Source organism: Ammospiza nelsoni, chromosome 6, assembly GCF_027579445.1.
Source record: "Ammospiza nelsoni isolate bAmmNel1 chromosome 6, bAmmNel1.pri, whole genome shotgun sequence".
In the NCBI taxonomy this organism is placed as follows: Eukaryota; Metazoa; Chordata; class Aves; order Passeriformes; family Passerellidae; genus Ammospiza; species Ammospiza nelsoni.
In genome coordinates, this window is record NC_080638.1 from 9,869,542 (window position 1) to 9,883,352 (window position 13,811).

Here is a 13,811-nt window from a genome sequence, read left to right on the forward strand (position 1 = left end):
TATTAGGCAGAATTCCTTGGCAGAAAAGGTGATCAGACATTGGAACGGCCTGCCCAGAGAGGTGGAGTCACCGTTCCTGGAAGAAGTTTCTTCTGATAAGAGGGCAATAAATTCTTTTTCTCTGAAAGAGGCAGGTGTCCTGTGGCTGCTATCTCACTGCAAGTCCTTTCTTTAAAAAAAAAAAAAAGTAGTATCCTACATAGCACAGTTTCTATTTTAACATTTTTATAACCTAAAACTGTATTTAACACACTACTTAAGAGAATTAATACAGCATTACTTTCTAACACAACATATGTAATATTCATTTTAATATTCGCGAAAAGCCAAGCATAAAATACGCGCATTTTTCACACTCTGATTCAGTGATTCTGTGATTCAGTGGTTCTGTGATTCTGTGACTCTGCGATTCTGTGACTCTGACTCTGTAACTCTGGTTCTGTGATTCAGTGATTCTTTGATTCTGTGACTCTGTAACTCTGGTTCTGTGATTCAGTGATTCTTTGATTCTGTGACTCTGTGATTTTGTGACCTGGCCACGGCTGAGGCGCTAGGGCACCGGGGCTTCTCCTGAAGCACGACACCGGCCGCACTGAGCTCGGCTCCAACACACGCTCTGCATTCAGCAGCACCAAAGAAGCCGGTTCGCCTCGGGAGGGGTTCGGGGCAGAGAGTCCCCAACCTCAGCTGAGGCGGCAGCGGCGGCGACAGAGCGCACACCCTCCCTCCCGGGCGGCGGCGCGGCCGCCATCTTGGGGCGGGAAAGCCGCGGGTCGCGTGAGTTCCGGCCGCCGCTCGGGCCCGCTGGGGCCGGTACCGTGCCGTCCCTGCGGTGTCTCTCCGTGTTCCCGGGAGGTCGCCCCGCGCGAACAGCAATGGATTTCCTCTTCAGAGGGCTGGGACAGGACGCCGAAGTCCCTCCCGCGGGCCGCGGCGCCCTGGATCCTTTCCAGGGCCTGCTGTTCTCCGTTTCCTCGGAGCTGTCGGCCAAGGAGGTGAAGGACCTGACGTTCCTCTGCCGCGACAAAGTCCCGAAGGGAAAGAGTGAGGCGGTGCGAGTCGGCCTGGATCTCTTCAGCATCCTGAGGGAGCGGGGGCACATCGCGCCCGACAATCTGGAGTTCCTGAAACAGCTGCTGCGGAAAATCAGCAGGGTCGACCTGCTGGCACTGGTGGAGCAGTTCGAACAGGGGGAACTTCAGGCCCCTGAGGATCAGCCAGATGAGCATGAAAAAGGTAGGTGGATTATTTTCTACAGAGGGTTTTCGTTTTGTTTTTTTTTTTTAATATAGTTATATCCCCGTGTGAAAAACGCCAATCACTTGTTTTTAAAATTTTAAAAGTTTAATAGTAATAAAATGGTTTTTGAAATAGTAATACAATTAGAGTAATAATAATTTGGACAATTTGAATTAGGATAGAACGAGACAATAGAGAGGAAGAGTTATGGACAGTCCAGGTACCTTCTTCTGGGCAGCACGAGCCCGAAAAAGGACCCACTTTAACAAAGGATTAACCCTTAAAACAACAGCCTGTTGCATATTCACGCACTTCATACATGATGCATAAACTCCATTCAAACACAGGATTCCCTCTGGTCATCATCAACTTCTTCCTCTGAATCCTAACAGCGCCTTCGAGGCGGGAAAAAGTTTGCTTCTTCTGATAATGGGGCAATAAATTCTATTTCTCTGAAAGATTCAGGTGTCCTGTGGCTGCTATCTCGCTGTGAGTCCTTTCTTTAAAAAAAAAAATCCTACATAGCACAGTTTCTGTTTTAACATTTGTTATAATCTAAAACTATATTTAACACACTATTAAGAGAATTAATACAGCATTACTTTCTAACACAACACGTATAATATTCATTTTAATATTTGCAAAAACCCAGTCATAAAATACGCACTTTTCACACCTTCATATATCGCTCCCCAGCAACCCCAGTAAACGAGTACACAAATGTCTTTCGGGGTGGAACTTCCCCCCCTCTTTTTTATCTTTCTTTTATCTTTTGGGATTCCAAGTCTATCCAGTGGCTTCTGTAGAACTCCCAGTATGTGCAGTGCAACAGGAGTAGTGGCGTTTTGCTGAAATAGAACCAACAACTTCTCAACGTTTTCTGGAGTTTCTTAGTAAGTGCGTGGCTGACTTGACGTGCTTCTGCTGTTTCAGGTCTCCTGCAGGTAGCTTTTGGTGTCATTCATGACAATGTTGGGAGGGACTGGAAGAAGCTGATGCGAGAACTCGGGCTGCCAGACGTGAAGCTGGACAAGGTGGAGGTGGCCTATCGATACGACCTGGGGGAAATGGTTTTTCAGGCACTTCGGGAGTGGCAGAAGTGGAAGGGGAAGGATGCAAAGGTGGCTGACTTAATAAAAGCCCTCCAGCGCTGCAACCTGAGATTGGTGGCAGACCTGATTGAAGAGAGGCTCTCACAGGTGAGCAGTGGAACCAAATGAAAACAGTGTAAAACTATGAATGAAAAAAGTCAGAGTGCCTTCTTCTCTTCTGAACCAAATTAACTATCACTGGCTGCCACTTATTTATGTGCCTTAATAAGTTAATTTGTGCTCAGGTGAAACAGACATGGAAACAGATTCCTTTCATAGAGCACTTTGTAGTTTGATGCTTATTTCAAGATATTTTAGCTTTCAGAAGATCTGAACTCCCATTATATAGAAATTCTCACGCTTTTGTTCTGCCACTCACCTGAAAAGATTTGCTTTGCTGCAGACACTTTTCAGATGCATCTCCACTGGAAATACATCCATGGGACACTTCTGAAACAACTGGAATTTAAAATTTCATGGAGATGTTGGATTTTTTTTTTTTATAATGGCCTATTATAAATACAGTGTGAAAGGGAGAAAGAGTAAAGGTTTCAGCTGGGTGCTGGCTTTTCTTTTGGACTAGCAAAAAATAATATCTTAGGAAATTTGTCAGATATATTTGCTCTCCATGAAAGTATATTAAGACAACTGTAACCTCAGACTGCAGTGCAAGAGGGACACTAATTATTGTGGTGGCTTTCTTGGGAAAAAACGTGCCTGGATTTGAAATGGAAGTCAAATGTCTGCACCAAGTGCCTTCAGCATCCTGAAGTTCTCCTGAAACTGTCCAAGAGAAGATGTTCACAGCAGCCTCTTTGCAAACTGGGGATGCTTTGGGGCTCCTTGCTGGGCATCCTTCCGTGGCCTCTGTCCCAGAGGCTGCTCCTGTGTGCTGGAAGGTGTGAGCCACTCTCAGGGGGAGCAGGATGCACCAGCCTCTGTCAGATGCAGCTCTCAGCTTTCATCTGGAACAACCTTCAGCCAGTGGCCTTCACACCTGACCTACAGCTGGAGAAACTGCACAATTGCACAGTGGAGGACATGCAGGGAGATTTCAGAGGGGAGAATCCCATGCTACCATTACTGCTTGAACAGCTGTAGGATCCTGTGTTTCTGCAAACACCTCCCAAGTGCCTGGCCAGATACTGGAAGAGGTTTTATTGTTGCTGCACCTGTGGGATTTCAGCCCTTTCCAAGCTGTTTTTATGTGGTGCCATTGCTGTGAAGGCCGGGTGTCAGCACATAACCTGTCACTGCTCTGCAGAAATGTTGTAACCCTGCTAATTTTAAGTTTTCATTGCACATGGTGCCTTTTGCTCAAATTGCTTGAATGCTGTATTGTAGTTAGTAGAAACTGTAAATCATTGTAAGTTCACATGACAGAAAAATCATTTCAGTCAGGGGTTTTTCCCCTTCCCTGATTCTTTTCTGCATTCCTTGAAGTGCCCAAGGCCAGGCTGGATGGGACTTGGAGCAACCTGGTCTGGTGGAAAGAGTCATTGGTTGGAACTGGATGATCTTTTAGGTCCCCCCCTGCCCAAACCATTGTGTGCTGATTCTCAGTATCTTTCCAGTTTGGTGTATTTAGTATCACTGGTTGTATCCAAGCAAAGGAGTTGCCACCTGTCTGCCTTTTGGGCAAGTTCTTATTCCCTTTACTTGTATCAATTGCCAATTCCTGGCTCCCCAGAAGGAGGTGCTGAGGTGCAGCTGGGTGATAAGCTCAGGTGTTCTGGAGATCTTTGTTTCACAGACATCAGGTGTATCCATGCTGCAGTATATAAAGAAAAGGATTGCTCCAGTAACTTTTCCTTCCTGCCTCAGAGAAATCCCTGGGAGCAGAGGAGTGCAAGTGAGCAGGATGTTAGGTGAGTGCTCAAACACCTCCAAGTCTGCTGAAGTGCTTTTCTTATCCACTTTTAGTGAGTTTTCTGCTTCACCGAGGAGATTTGTGTGAAATAGGAAGAGTATACTGCATACAGGCAGGATATTTTAGGAATCAGTTGGAATAATCTGTTTGTTGTAGCCAGGCACTCATCAGCCTAGCCCTCACAAGAAATATTCTGCTTCAGGAGGCAAAAACCTTGTTTCTCTAAGGATTTTGTACATCCTTTTACTGTGTCTGAAGGAAATGACCTAGACTGCACCCATCTGTGCCATACTTCAGGGCCAATTAAGATCGTTTTTATGAGATGCTCAAATGTTGATTATGTCCCTTTTTACTGGGGGGAGGGATAAAGGGTGCAATTTGTAAGGGAGTGTTGTCTGATCCAGTTGACGATCTTATTTTCAAATTAAACACCTTGAACTCCTATGCATATTTTTATAACTTGAATTAAGATTTTATATTGTATAATTCTGTGTACATTTCATTAAAAATAATTCTTTAAAAAACCAAAATAAATGGAACGGGGTTTTTTTCTTGTTTGATGGGATTGTTGTCTGCAGTAAGATCTCTGACTGGGAGAAAGTGGATGTTAAGGACACTCTGAAAGCAAGGAGTGGCGCTAAACAGGCATTGTGTTACCTGTGCCCTTATTGGGACATTAAAGACAAAAAAACAAAGTGTTTTGTCATCGAGCTTCTCAGAAGTGCTAATCAGGCTGCAGTTTGCCAGCAGCAATGCTGTCACTCAGGGAGGTGTAAGGAAAAAAGGATTCCCTGGCAGCCCTCGGGAGCCCAGACTCGAGTGCCAGTGTGCCTGGGGCAGAGGCTGCCCCTGGGCAGGCTTCCTTCTCTTCTCCTCTGCTAGCCGTGCTCTGCTAAGGATCTTGTATTTGGTTTATAATTCATTAAAAGCCCGGCTTCTGGTTTAGTCTAAGCTTGGCCAGGCTTTTAGAGGACGTGCTCAGAAGGAACTGAGAGAGGCTCGGTGCTCTGTGGAGTGTCAGCCTGCACTTAAAGCCATGAGTGAGTAAGACAAATAACTTAATTGCCCATTTTATCAAATCCTTTAGGATGCTCTGCAAGACTATCTGCCTGTGAGGAATTACTCAAACCTTTTTCCTCTTAGTCTCCTGAGAGTAATCTTTCCTCACAGCCTTGAGAAAACAGCACATCAAAACATGTGGAGAGTTAAAAGTGCCATCTCATGAGAATTCTCATCTCGGAGAATTGTTTTTCCATGTCACTCCTCAGTCCCTTTCAGCACTTGCTTGTGATTTTTGAAGATACCAATTGTAATCACATGTTGAGGTGGTTTCCTTTTTTTAAATTGCATTATTTTCATTACTGAGTTAAAAGACTTTTGTAGACTATTAATTAAAAATCCTCTTACACAAATTGGTTGTTGTGAACATTTCAAATACAATGCTTTGGTTTCCTTTTCTCCATTCTCCACACTCAGGCAGCTGCATTTCCTCCAGCCTTTGTTTCATTCCTAAAATAATTGTCTCCTTTCTGAAATCTAATTGCTTCATTTAATTGTTTAATGCAGAAAGCTTAATATCAGACTGTGTCTCCAAGCTCTCTCTCTGGTGCTCAGCATGTTCTTAATTCAGGCTTTTTGGCTGAGTATTTTTCAATTCAAATTTATTTCTAATCATGCCTTGTGCCCTTCTTCTTCTGCATGAATCACCTGTATCCTTAAAATGTGTTCTAGCACAAATATTTTTCTAAGTTGTCTTTCCTCTTTGATTTATTGCTTTTCTCTGCCAGGGTTTTGGTTAAAAACATTTGAAAGAAATTAGCTCACCGTTTCAACCATAGAAGTAGGAATCGTGGGGGTGAGCTGAGGGTAGGGGAGGTTCAGGAACTTTTGGAGAATCTGTGTTTCAGTAAAAACTGTCACAGCTGGGGATTGCTTCACAGGAGCGGGGTGTGTTGCAATTGTAGGTTCAGGGGAGAAGGAAGCAGGGCTTTACTCGGCTGCTGGGAAAGGCAGAGTCATGCAGCTCTCTCGTGGGAATCTGCTCCGAATCATTAAAAAGTCCCGTCCACAGATCCATTCCTGCTCCTGCCTCATTCCTGAGAGCATTACACATGCCTCTCTTAAAGCAGGCTGAAGTGAAAACAACAGGCTTGTTCTTGTGCAGCGTGATGTAATAGACACCATGGAAATCCCTGAAGCTGGCCATCCTGCTTGGGTTTGGATTCGGTGATTTCTCTGACTTGATGGGTTTGGGGAGCTGAAAGCCTTTTCCAGGTGCTCTGTGTGCTTGTTCCTGCGTGGATGGTGGCTGAGCTCTCCTTTCTCTGGCTTTCTGGTGCTGTGTTGGTGCAGGTCACAGAGCTCCAGACAGTGACCAGCTCCTGCAGGGAAGCGCAGGGGTTTGTGTGTGTTCTCTACTGATAAAAAAATAACAACTCCAAGGGAGCTCTTGAGGCATCTCCAGTACAATGTAATAAGTGCCACGGAAAGCAGCTTAGTGTCAACTTTGTATCCCTGCTGAGTGCTTCAAAAAGCTGTCAGACTGGTATTTTTTATTTGCTATATAATGTTCAAGCCTTGAAAGCAGGAGCTGGTGCTGTGTGAAGTTACACAGATATAAAACTGGACCATTGTCATGGCAGATGTAAAAAAACACCCAACTGGGATTTTCTGTGAGTGAGCCTGGCTTTGGAGAACTTCTACAGAAAGCAATCATGCCATTAAAAATCCTCACAATTTTTGAAATTATTTCTTCTCTATTTCTTAATTCTGCTAATCCTATTGATCGCAGCAGGAGTATTGACTTTAAAAAAATGATTTGCAGAATTTAATCTGAGCAGTTCTCAGCAGGTGTAACTTCTAAAAGGGTTGTAGCAGCTGTTCTGCAAGCGTGGACACCACCTGTGGTAAAAGGGAAGTACAAAGTTCAAATTTCTTTGAACAAAAGAAAATCAACAAAAATCAAGCAACAAAAGCTGATTTTTGTATGCAAACCTGGCACTGGATTTTATTGACAGTGAGCATATAAATTGTGGGAAAGGTTTGACATAAAAATGAAACTGTAAAACCGTTCTTGCCATTAATGTCTGTGTGTGAACCACTGAGCTAAATTTTATCTTTGTTTCCCTCCCAGTCATCTCCTGAGAGGTGCTTTCTGTCACTCTCAGGCAAATTGCCAAATTTTGAACAGAAATTGCCGAGAAAATGTGAATTAAAAGGGCGCAGCACTGGCAGGTCTGTGCCTCACATCCCACATTGTTTAATTTATGTTCTGCTCAGCGTAAGCAGAATTTATTCACAGCTTCTTGGCTGTGAAATCCCTAACGTGGGAAAGCCGGGATAGCCTGAATTCCCCCCAAAGCCGGGGTTGCCATGGCAGTCCGAGGGCACGGCAGTCCACGGGGCATGTGGCTGCAGCCCTGCTCCTGGCCATCCCTCCCGGCCGGCCCTCGGCGCTGGGAGCTCTCACCAGCTGTGGGGTTTGCTGCACTCCCCACTCTGACCACGTCAGGAATCCAAAATGCGAGGGCAGGAATGGAAATGAAACCTCTTGGTGAATTCCCTCAGTTCCACTTCTCCCTGGAGCAAGGCATGTGAGAGAGCAGGGCTAAATTTATTTTATTTTATTTTATTTTATTTTATTTTATTTTATTTTATTTTATTTTATTTTATTTTATTTTATTTTATTTTATTTTATTTTATTTTATTTTATTTTATTTTATTTTACCTTTTTATCCTCAGCACCAGGTGCTTCCATGTCTGTTTCCAGCTGGAATGGTAAAGCTGCAGCTTGCATGTGTCACTGCATGTTTGTGCATGAAGCAGCTAATATATATGCAGATGAATTAAAACTAATTAAAGTCAGCAAAGTGCACATTTCTAGCTAACGGCTGCATGCAGCTCTGTTACATGGCACCTGATTAAGTTATTCACTGTGGACCTGCTAATCCAATTTTCTGTAAACCATGTTCTAATTTTTACAAAAAAATGGGGAAAAAAAAACCCAAAAAAACCAACTTCACGTGAAAAAACTTATGTCTGAATCTTTAAATCAGAATGTCAAATTCCACATCTGGCCTGTGAATTTTCAGGGCTATTAAATGTTGAACTGTCTTTTAGAGGACTCTGTTTATGAGGCACTTCACCTCATGCAGTGTTTTTTCCCCTTAATTCCTGAAATGTCATTGTTAAAGGTCTCCAGCCCTGACTGACTGAACCGTTTCTCACATGACTCAGTGGCTGATGAAGAATTTAAACCCTTTATTTTCACATCAGAGCTGAGCAAGAGGCAACCCCACACCCTGGCCTTTGATGGTAAGAGTAATTCTGTGGAGGGGACCCTTTTTTTCCCACCCTGCATCCAGTAAATAAATATCCTGGGGGATAAAGGGGTTTAGCCAAGGTTCCAAATAATCCCTGAGCTCTCCAGGATATGGAACTGATGCCTGTGCTCCCTCCAGCCTCTGGGGTAACTAAAAGCAGCTGACACATGGCATAAGGTACCCTGATCATGATTTTCTCCCTGGGAATGCCTCCTCCTTCCACCTAATTTGTCTTAAAGTGGGAATGGAGGTAGGAATCCTCATCAGAGATGGAAATCCTCAGCTCTAGAAATTCCTGATTCTTCTGTAATCACTTCCGCTGGATAAGATGCTGAGTGGTGTGAAAGGACCAGATCATTTTTCAGCTTGAAAGCCAAAGGCAGGTTTGACTCCTGTGAATTAAGGTTTACAGGGGTGTCTAGACCAACAGTCTCAGAGAAAATGCCATCACACAGCTACTTAACCAAATTTAATGTCAACCAACACCTTTGAAAATCCAGCGTTTGCTTTACACACTATGCTTGTCTGTTTCCTAGGTTAATATTTCCACCGGTTTATGGTTTATTACTGTTAGTTTGGATGGAATTTATGTTCAACTGACCTTTTTTGAGGGTGATTTCTTTACTAATGGGTGATTCAAGTAGGCTTGAGGTAGGTCTCATGCCAGAAGGGGCCTCAGCAGCAAGTCTGATGTCTGTTCCTCAGGTCTGGCTTGTGGGAAGCTCAATTTGTTTTGTGAGGGCTGAGAAGTTCCCACAGGTTAATTAAGAGGAATTAGAGAAGGAATTATAGAGAAATCAGATCCCAGTTTCCTTTATTTAAAGGGTACCTGGAGTGCCCCATAGGCTTGTACCATTTTCTCCTTTAAAAGGTTACTTTCATCCCTTATCTCCTTCCCACAAACTCATCCCCCAGCTCATCATTAAAAGCTGAATAATTCCAACACTCAGGCCTGAGGCAGGACAAACCCTTGGTGGTTTGAAAAGGACTCTGACAGTTCTTGAATCACCCCTGGTTATTCGGCCAGCCTGTTCCAGTGGTTTTTCATGCATTCAAATAAGGTATGACATCCTCATGTGGGGAAAAATGGGCCCAGATGGAATTGCCATGGCACCTGTAAGCAGCTCAGGGAGTATCCTGGCTCTGCAACATTACCATGTCAGATGTCACAGCAGCAGTGGCAGCCCCCTGGTTTGGTTATTGGGGATTTTTCCCCATGCAAAGAGAGGGAATGGGGGAGCTGCAGGCCACAGGGAGCTGCCAGCTTCTCTCAGTCGTGTATTTTGGTACTACAAAGGTGGCATTATTGAAGGCAGACAAAAAAAGCCTCTAAATCATGCAAGCAAAGTGAACCCCAGGAGCTGAAAAACCCTTCCTTTGTGCACTCAGAAACCTTGCTATGACCTAGCTGGTGTCTGGATACAGAGGCTTTTCTGCAGCATTTTGGCTGTAATTGAGATATGCTATCTCCATGAGCTTTGAAAACTGGGAGCCAGGAACCATCCCCATTGCTGCTGCTAAACATTCTGACCTTGACAAGAGAAAACAACCCAATCCACCAAAGCATTACTGGATTGGACAGATAAAAATTTAAATTATAACTGTTTTGGCTGGCATAAAATTTGATTATTCTGTTTACAGCAAAAATCTGGTACTGCAAAATTATTTGTTATATCACTTATGCCTTCATATTCCTTTATTTGCTGAATATCCACGGGCATGTGGCAGCTAAATGTTGAATATTCATGCAAGGAACCTCACTGTACATGGCTTAAAGATATATTAAAATCAAACTGGTGCCATGTTATTTTGGTGAAAGGAAACTGCACATTTAATTACAGGAGTGAAAGAAAGTATTGGACATGAAAATTAGATGTCTCCCAAATCCTGATGTGCCTGTGTGTGTATCCACATATCTGTGTGTGTGCAGTGTGTGTTTCCTTATGCATACACACACACACACACACTCCTCAGTAAAGTTATTTGATATAATCTGGCAGAAAAGTTATTTGATATAATCTGGAAAACAAGATTTTCTTGACAGGGCTATTTCTCAATACTCCTTCTCCAACTTCTGTCTGTCCCTTATATGCTCTGTACTGCATCTGTAAGGAAATATACCCCTATGGCAATCTCCGAGAGCAGCCAAATTCTGGTAGAAACCAAGGTGGTGTTTCTGGGCCAGCTCATCAATAAAAAGTACAAATTCAGAGCCATCTGCTGATGTCCAGCATCAGCCAGAGCAGGAGTGATTTTGTTTTATTCTTACAGGTTTAAATGCAAGAATTGGCTTAAATCCTGGTGTACACTAGAGCGGTTTCTGTGATTTTCAGCATTTCCCTTCAGTCTAGTGTTTTGGGTCAATACAAAACCCATGATACTGAAATTAACCTTCTGTTCTCTTCCCTGTTCCTTCTGCTTTTGCAGGCAGCAGCTGCAGACACTGAGGAAATTATCTAACAGAAAAAAAATTCAGAAATTTTACATGGTCAAAGTAAAAGGAGTTCTGCTTGTGCTTTTCCAGTGCCCTAAATGATTCCAGCACCAGGCGGCTGAGTCCCTGCCACTTCAGTCTGCGGCTTCACAGGTAACAAGTGCAAAGAGCAAGTTAGTGCCAAGTTCCTCGATGGCTTTTGTGGCAAGGGCAGCACTTCACCAGACTGAAACTGCCAGATTAATCTCACCTTGGCTAGACTTAATACTTCCCATTTGTGCATAAAGAAATGCTAATGATTTCTGGAAGTTTTAGGCATTGTTATTTAAAGTTGTTTGGGAGACAAAGGGAAGGTGTTGTTTGCATTTGGGGGAGGACGTGACCTTTGTTTGGAGTGCTGGATGATTGATTGTAACACAAAAGGAAAAGGTGAGGAGTGTTCTTGTAGCTCTTAGTGCAAAAGCTGAAGTGTGTTGAGGGAGCTTAACTCGCAGACCTGAGCTAGAACCAGCTCCTGAGTCAATATCTCTGTTGACTCTTTTAGATGTGGATTACAATGCAAACAGATGCTGTGGTCAAAGGGTCTTTAATATGAACTGTGTTCAGGAGAACAGGGAATTTAGCTTCAAAATAAATCAGTTATCCTGCTTGCTATGGCACAGATGAATAATATCAGGGCTGCAGGTTTCTGCTATTATGAGTTATTCCCTTCTATATCTTACACGTTATTCTCGCTTTGTTTAAGGATTAGTGTAAGACAATGACAAGGTTTGTTCAGCTGTTTTCCACCTTCCTAGAAATGATGATTTCTAACCAAGAGCAGGAAGAGGACAACCTTTCATAGCTTTTTCTCTTCTTTTGGTTTTTTTCCAAGTTACACATCATGTCACCTTACCTGCAGCAGCTAGATAGTAAATGACTTTTTATTTAGTAACAGCCAGCCTTAATTAATTGCAATTTGACAAAAGCTGTGTAAATACCTCTGTGCAAAGGAACAAGGCATTCAGGCAAACAGAAAAAGGGGAAAGGAACACTAGAGTGACTGAGTGTTATCTCACACAAGGCAGGGACAAACCTTTTGTTGGGAGCTGAGTCAAAAACACGTGGAGACCTCAATGGCAGCTGAGGACACACTGGATGAAACCTCAGGTGCAGATAAAGGCATTCCTGTAGGAGCCTGAACTCGGCGTGACCCATGGGGATGGGTTGAGCAGCACAAGCTGCACACACAAAGCCTGACTCCAGCTGGAGGAGGCAGTATGAGCTGGCCAGAAGTTTTACAGAGGGTGTTTCTGTGCAGAGGGAAGCTAAATTGGGCCAGATTAGTAGCAGACACTCTGCCAGCCAAGAAGGGATGCAAGGCTTCACTGTGCTTTTATTCATTATTAAAATAACAGGTGGTTCTGTAAGGACTTAAGCATCTGTAAACCATTAATCCCAAAACTAGGATATCATGGCAGAACTAAAATTAACATTTCAGACAGAAATCCTAAAACTCCTTTACTTTAGGGCACTGTGAGTCCAGCAGTAGGGATAACCCATATGAGGAAGGCTGTGCAAAGACAGCTCCTGCTCCTGCTGGCATTAGAGAGATCCTGCCTTCTCCACGAGGATCTCCTCTCCACAGCACGTCTCACCCAGTCCATGTACTGTGTGCCCTGGGTTCATGGATTTGCAGGGAATTTGCTCAAAGTTATGGTGCTTTCTTCAAAAGCTGAGGATGACACCACTCACAACACAGGGATAATACTGGGTAAGGACAGGCCAATATAGAAGCAAGTGGGTAAGAAATTTACTTAAAAAGAAGCCCCATTTTCTCTATTTCCATTATTTTTCTTGATATTTGTTTCAAGTCAACTTGAGCACTCTCCCCAAAGGTCTGGGGTTTTTTCCCACTGGCAAATGTAGAGCTGCTTTTTCTGAAGTATTGTCTGTTTTCCCTGAAGGTTTTCTTCTGACTCTGATTGCTTTTAAATGTCACTCTGCTGCTTCAGGCTGCTGGTAGGTGGTCTGAGCTGAGTGGTTACCATTAGCTGGCTTATACCTATGCTCATTTTCTGTGTCAGATCCTGACCTAGTAACCTTCTTCTCCAAGTGCCAAAGGAGAGATTTAGTCTGAAATGACCTGGTTGTCTAGGCGCAATTGCTACTAGTCAGAACAAGAAACAATATTGGGAACTGAACTCTGGCAGCCCTTTAATACACCATATCTATTGGCAAACAATTTCATCTGAGCCTTGGGCTCACCTTGAAACTGGAGATGGTTTTTGCCAAACACACTGTTGCCATTGCAAATGTCCACAGTTTTTGTAATCTTTATCTGTTGTAGTTTGCTTTATGACTTCATTCTGAGGCCAGCTTGGTTTTTAGTCACCATCTCAGCCAATTCATTTTAGCAAATTAATATTCCTAGTAAATACTGTGAAGACAGTGGGGAGTTCTAAAATGGTGAAAATAAACATTTTAACTCATGCATAAACTGGTGATTCACTGAAAGTGTTATTTACATTTTCATTTGCCTGTAAGCTGAAGCTAGTTGCACAAAAGTCCTTCAGCCTTGTCACAAACACATGATTTGGGACTACTACCTTCCCAACATTATTATCTTCACACACTGGTTAATGCTTCAATTCAGTGTGCATCTGAATAATGAAGGTGGTGATTGCTGCAAACAATTTCATGCAGGCAATGTGCATGTAATGAAAGGTATGTTATCACTTGAAATCTAGTCAGGTAAGGATTAAAAATAGGCTTAAGTACTATTTGAGGTCTCTTTATTTTTCAAATGCTTTTATCTACTTTACTACTCTACTAATAGTAGAGGACACTGAGTACATAGAAATTGTGATCCACAT

General features: G+C 43.1%; 1 protein-coding gene across 2 annotated transcripts; it reads left to right on the forward strand.

The window, feature by feature from the left end:
* The first annotated feature begins 790 nt into the window (after positions 1–790).
* Positions 791–10,998, forward strand: FADD (Fas associated via death domain). Of its 2 annotated transcripts, XM_059475179.1 has the most exons (3): positions 791–1,236; positions 2,173–2,438; positions 10,950–10,998. In XM_059475179.1, exons 1-3 carry the CDS (start codon positions 876–878, stop codon positions 10,980–10,982), a joined length of 660 nt encoding a protein of 219 aa, XP_059331162.1. In that variant the 5' UTR covers positions 791–875; the 3' UTR covers positions 10,983–10,998. The 2 variants fall into 2 exon arrangements, with proteins under 2 accessions (XP_059331162.1, XP_059331163.1); XM_059475180.1 differs by lacking the exon at positions 10,950–10,998 and having other exon boundaries at positions 2,173–4,734.
* The last annotated feature ends 2,813 nt before the right edge of the window (positions 10,999–13,811 follow it).